The 6,000-nt window shown below is 47.5% G+C and overlaps 1 protein-coding gene across 2 annotated transcripts in view; it reads left to right on the top strand.

Annotated features, from left to right (window-relative positions):
- Positions 1-251: 251 nt before the first annotated feature.
- PRCC (proline rich mitotic checkpoint control factor) overlaps positions 252-6,000 on the top strand; it is a 14,989-nt gene continuing 9,240 nt past the window's right edge. Inside the window, exons 1-2 of one of the 2 annotated variants that reach the window (XM_037882753.2) lie at positions 252-1,133; positions 4,682-4,729. In XM_037882753.2, the coding sequence (XP_037738681.1) occupies positions 633-1,133; positions 4,682-4,729 (549 nt within the window). In that variant the 5' untranslated portion in view covers positions 252-632. The remainder of the gene's footprint in view (positions 1,134-4,681; positions 4,730-6,000) is intronic. The other variant, XM_043535075.1, reaches the window with a different exon arrangement.

Genomic DNA, 6,000 nt, shown 5'->3' with positions numbered 1-6,000 from the left:
CACTCTGGGAGTGGCCGTATGAGACAGCGGGGAGAGTGACGAAATGACTGCAAGTCCCAGGGTGCCCAGCTTCCTGGCTCTGTGGGCAGCAAGGGCGTTTTGCCGCGGTGCACTCTGGGATTGGTAGTCTTCCCCGACTGAATGGGTCCGTTAACCGCCCGTCTGCCGCGGTACATTCTGGGAGTTTCTGTCTTCGTGAGAGGCGACGGTAATGTCGTCACTACCGGTAGCCGCGGTGCAGGCTGGGAGTGGTCGTCCCGCCCGTGGGTGAGTATGGACTCCACGTCCCGAGGTGCAGCGCGGCGACCCCCCTGCGGAGAGCCAATGGGGCTCGGCCGCGGTGCCCTCTGGGAGTTGTAGTTTTGTTGTGCTGAGGGGGGCTCTCGGCGGCCATTAGCTGTGTGCGCGCTGGGCTGGCTGAGAGCGGCTGGGTCGGAGCCTTCGCCTCCCCTTTCCACCCGGGGGTGGAGCTGCCATGGCGGCCCGCGCGGCTTAGCCCCGCTCCCCTCCCCCCCCCCAGCTCCGGGAACGGCGGAAGCGGGCGCGGCCTAGTCGCGCGGGCGGATCCCCGGGCTCGCGTAGCGGCCGCTGCCGCCCAGGGCTGCCCCTCGGCCGGCCGCGGGGCGGGGGCCATGTCCCTGGTGGCCTATGGCAGCAGTGAGGAGGAGAGCGATGCGGAGGAGGCCTCCGGCGAGGAAGAGGAGGCCCCCCCCGTCCAGCCCCCCCCGGGCAGGGGGCTCTTCTCTGCCCTGCCCCCTCCCAAGCTCCCCCTGCTGCCCCCCCACCAGCTTCTGGGTTCCGGCTTCCCCCTGCTGCCCCCGCCCCACGGGGGGCCGCCCCCTCCCTTCATGCTGGGGCCCCCTCCCTCAGTCCGGGGCTTCAGCACCCCCCCTCCAGGGATGAGCCCGGCCCAGGCCTCTGCTCTGGGGCTGGGCCTGCCTGAGCCAGCAGGCTTGGGGAGCCTGGCGGGGGAGCAGCCCAGGCTTGGGGGGCTCCCCCTGCCCCCGCCCAGGGACCCCGCTGGACTGAATCTCCCCCCTCCTGCCATGGCCTGCGCTGCTCCCCCCGGGGCCGGCTCCGGCCTCCCCAAGCCGAAGAAGAGGATTGCGGCGCCCGAGCTGCACAAGGGGGATGTGAGTATGAAATAAAGTCTTGTGTTCTGGGGATCCAGTGACGCCTCCACCCCGAGCGGGGGGCGCCCCCATAAAGAGGCATCTCCCGTAAGGGAATGGGGGGCGCCCCCTGGTAGGGGAGCACCCCCTGGGAGAGTGTTCCTGCAACTCTCCCTCTCTTATTGGGGTGATCCTATGGCGGTTTCAGGCGACCGTGAAATGTTGTCCTGACCCCAAGCATGCTAGCACAAGAAGGTGCGGGGAAAAAAGTTGACAATGACATTGCAGCGTCTCAGGGGAGACCTGTCCTAGCTGGCAACTCTAATCCTAAAGTGCTTTGCAGAATTAAGCTGGCATAGAAAGCTTATTTACAATCACAATACAGCAAAACTAGATTATCTGTAAGCTTGTTCGTTAGAAAAGTTAACTAGTTAATGAGTCGAAGCCTGAATCTACCAGTTTTGGAACATCCAAAATAATTTGTATTTTGCTAGCCCAAATTTCACATCAAAACTAAAATTTGTTTATTTAAAACTAATTATCTGAAGGTTTTAGGTTCCCCCGGGACACTTAGGTAATAGGTTATCTGTAACTTGCCTTTGTGTTTTCATAGTGTCTCTGATCCCATTGGGTCCTTAAGCACCATGAAATTGCAACTGGTTACGTGCTGTACAATAGGGAGAGGAGGGGAATATTCTTGGTCAAGAACAGAGGGTAACCACTCCCGCAGAAAGTGTCATTCTCAGAGTATGCAGAACTAATGGGACCTCAGTTTCTCTTTTGAAAGAGCCTCCCCAAAACTCAATTCTTTTACCATAAAGGATTAGGGAGATAGTGTTGCTGGGATTCGAACCTTTGATTCTAGGACATACATTTATCAAACCTAATAGTGAAACTAGTTGGGTTTGGACTACTCCCATCAGGAGATACATTGGTTCAGCAGTGCCTTCTATTCTGAAAGAATCTGTAATATTTTAGCATAAGGACTTAATTATAAACCCATGTGTGGGAATGTGATTGATGTGTATACCAGTAAAATGCAACCTCCTCCTGAGTGGAAAGTGACAGCTTTTTAACAGTGTCCAGCAATCCTATTTAATAAGACTAGGAAAGGAAGTGGAAGAATATCCTAATCCAATTGCAGTTGTGGCAAAAGCTTAGGGAGGCAGATTGTAGTTAAACCCCACAAAGGGTCAGGACTTTGTTTTAGTCTCTACTGAAAAATGGCATTTTCACTGGCACATTGTCTCCCTGTTCCCTGTCAAGGTGTTACCTATTTTATATTGCCTCTTGTAGGATGCAAAGAATAATCAGCAAAGTCCTGGAGAGACCACAGAGAGCTGCCTGTCTATTTTGAGGCAGGCAGCTGCAGGAGGTGGATTCTGACTATGAACTTATAAATAGTTGCAGGGATATAGTTGGTCAGCCAGCATCTTAGCCTTGGGAGAACTGGAACTGTGTCAATGTCAATTCCCCTCTCACCTTGCTAGGAGTCTGCAGGAATGGCATAGGGGACACTCCAGAGTGTATGCTGCTCTCCATAGTCCCAACAACTCAGGGCGCTGGTTTGACTGTTAAGTGACCTAGTCTAACAAATTCCAGAGCCATAGATCCCTATGCCAAGATGACCAAAATATAAGATATGTGACAGAGAATATCTTGTTGCTATACCTTGGGACTGTTTATAGTGAACTTGAATTTAGTCAAAGCATTGGCAGACAACAGGACAATTCAAATTCATTCCACTTCCCACTGCTTTGCAATGTGCATGTCTCCATCCCAGTTAGGATGATAGGGGGAGGAAATGGCTTCGCTTTAGCTGTGCTCCACTCTGTCCATCTCTAATATCCCTGTGTCATAATCCTCTTATTTCTATCCCTTCTGCTGGCTCCAGTGACGATGTACATCTGTTGGGCAATGCAATGTATTGATCAGTCTTGTTAGCAAACTAATTAGAAGTGTTCTCCTCTCTCACATCTCCTGTTTGCTCATTCCCTTCTTCACAGCATCTGGCTGAGAAACAGACATTTCATAATAAAACAGATGCCAACCTATTGCCGTAATGTTAATGAGGAGGCTTATTGACAACTCTTGTGGGATAGCCTTACATGAAAGGGACCTGTTTCTTTTTGTGTATTGATCCATCCCACCTACCCCCATGTAGCAACATATTAACTTTGAACAGTTATGTGGCACAGATTATCACTGGTTGTTATGTTGATGAGTAAGGGTCAGTAAAAAGAAATGCATAAAAATGGGGCCATTCTTAATTTTTCACTACTCCGTACCTCTTTTCCATTGTGACAATCGTCCTAATCCTTCAAACCCCCCCTCAAAATTCCCTTCTTTCACCTTGCGTCCCAACCAGGGAATTCTACCTCAGTTTCTGCTTCAGCATACCAGAATTTACATGATGAGTTCTGTTTTACCTCTTCTTATCTGTTTACTTTATCTAGCTTCATGTTCTACATTTGTATAATTTAGGTAGTAAACTGGGCTATGTCTCCCTTAATCTCTGTAAATTGCCATGGAAAGCTATAGGACTGTATACCTCTTTAGGGCTGGATTCTCTTGTACATTAAGGCCCCTTTATGATGGCAGAGCGTGGAAAGGGGCCTAGAGCATAAGAGAATCAGTCTCCAGACACTAATTTCTAATGGGACTTGGGTGTCCAAAACGTCTAAGCACCTTTGAAAAATCTCCATGCTAAATTACCAGATCCACAATGTTATGAGTTTGTGTTTCCATTTTGGTTTACATTGTCTAAACACAAAAGCAGAGGGCTGTCAGTTTTGGGGTTGGCATTTTTTGTGATTTCAAAACAGAGCCTGACTTATAAAAGACTCAAACTGAGTTTTGCCTCAATGTTTTGTTTCTTATATTAAAAAAACAACAGCAAAAAACTTTAAAATGCCAGAGCTGCTGGTACTCGCTGTACTAATCACTGGTGAGCAGCTAAATATGTGTAAGCCTCTCATTTTCTCCCACTCGCTCCTGCATTGTGAATGTATTAAAATGACAGTCTTAAAATTTTAAATCCTGACTTAATTTTAAGTAAATGGTTTTTTTTGGTCCACATACCATACAGATGAAATTGATCTTAAGTTGGACTAAACATTGTTCAGTTGCGTTGAAATTGCTCTTATGAGATTTAAAGAACTAACGCCAGTGTACTAGTTTATTTAGCTATAGTTTTTACAGTAGCGTAGTGCTTTATACATGGCCATGTCCAAACTGCATTAGTTACAACTGTTGCTAAACGTAGCCGCAAGTAGCACAGTCTTGCTTCCACTGTGGACAGTTTGCTTATCTCTCATGTAGTAACCAGGGCTGGCTTTCAATGAGACAGCACTTCTTGACCTGATCTCCTCATATCAGCTGGACTGGAGGTGAAAGAACTTCGATCTCCTACCGCTTGTTCAGCAGCTAGGGTCCTTGCAAATCAAAAAGCTGGCCCTACTGCTAACATGATCTCTTTGATAATGAGTACATTTATTCTATTTTTTTTTTTTTTTTTTACTGTCACAAGTGCTACTTAAATTGTTTTTTTTTTTTTTTTTCTTTCTCAGTCAGATTCAGAGGAAGATGAACCAGCAAAGAAGAAAAACTCTCTTCAGGTAATGACTTAAAATGTAATTCTCAAACTTATACTTCCTGTGGAAGCAACTTGATTGTCACAATCTTGGGCTTACAGCTGGGGCCCTCAGGCAGCCCCCTATCAGGACTAAGGGGGCACTAGTGTACAGTAGCAAACTGCCAGAGTTCCTAAAGGAGACTATTTTTGTGGTATACAAGTATGGTATATTCAGGTTCTACAACAACTGGTTAGGCTGCTACTAAAACTTAATCAGGCAGTTGAATCAAGTTGCCACAGGTTAGATGACATATGAAACTTAATCTATAGTAGCAAACAGACTCATTGGCTGACAGTCAAGTCACTTGGAACTCTGAACCTGCTGCCAAGCCCATAAAAATGAGGGAAAGTAATCAGACACTTGATTATCAAAATGCAGCAGACTTCAAAATACTGTACTTCAGAAAAATGATTGTAAACCCAACCCTGCTGCTTTTGAGATCGAGGCATTTCATTGACTTCAAAATGGATGGCCTTTTGGTCAAGGCACCGGAATGGGACTTGGGAATTGTAGGTTCAGTTCCTGGCTCTGTCACAGACTCTATGTGACACCTTGGGGACTTAGTTCCTGATCCTGCAACTTCTTGCACTTTGGCAGCAAGACCCCTAAGGGTCCATTTCTTTATTACTTAGCCAAATTACTTAGACCTCCACTGACAAGCTAGATACTTCAGTGTTTTCAAACTACCAGCCAAGAAAACCCTATCTCCAGAGATTGGTGGTAGTTCCTAATAGAAGCAACATTTAGAAAAGAGTAGTGTACTTGCCTCTGCAAGTAGCTTGGATAAACAGGAGAACTGAAGGTAACAAGTTTACTGCTTCCTGTCCTATATGGGTCTAAACATTGTTCAGGAGTGGCTGATCTATTTAAAAACACCGGTCATGAAGAGGCAGTGTGGCCTAGTGCATAGAATCTGTGACTGGGACTCAGGAGACCTGGGTTCTTTTTCTGGCTCTGCTACTGGCCTGGTGGGTGACCTTGGTCAAGTGGTTTCACCGCTCTGTGCCTCAGTTTCCCTTCTGTAGAATGGGGATAATGATAGTGACCTCCTTTGTAAAGTACTTTGAGATCTAATCACTGCATGCTCAAAAGCATGGTGCTGTCGGGACAATCTTTAGTGTCTTGCTCCCCCCAGTATTCTGCCTCCCATTGCTTTCAGGTGTGAACTTGATGATGGAATTTATTCTGACTTATATTACGATAGCTCTGAAGGGCCCCAGTCGTGGCTCAGGGCCTCATTGTGCTAGGATGAC

The sequence above is a fragment of the Chelonia mydas genome, chromosome 24, assembly GCF_015237465.2.
Source record: "Chelonia mydas isolate rCheMyd1 chromosome 24, rCheMyd1.pri.v2, whole genome shotgun sequence".
NCBI classification, from domain to species: domain Eukaryota; kingdom Metazoa; phylum Chordata; order Testudines; family Cheloniidae; genus Chelonia; species Chelonia mydas.
This window is presented reverse-complemented; position numbering and strand designations above follow the sequence as displayed.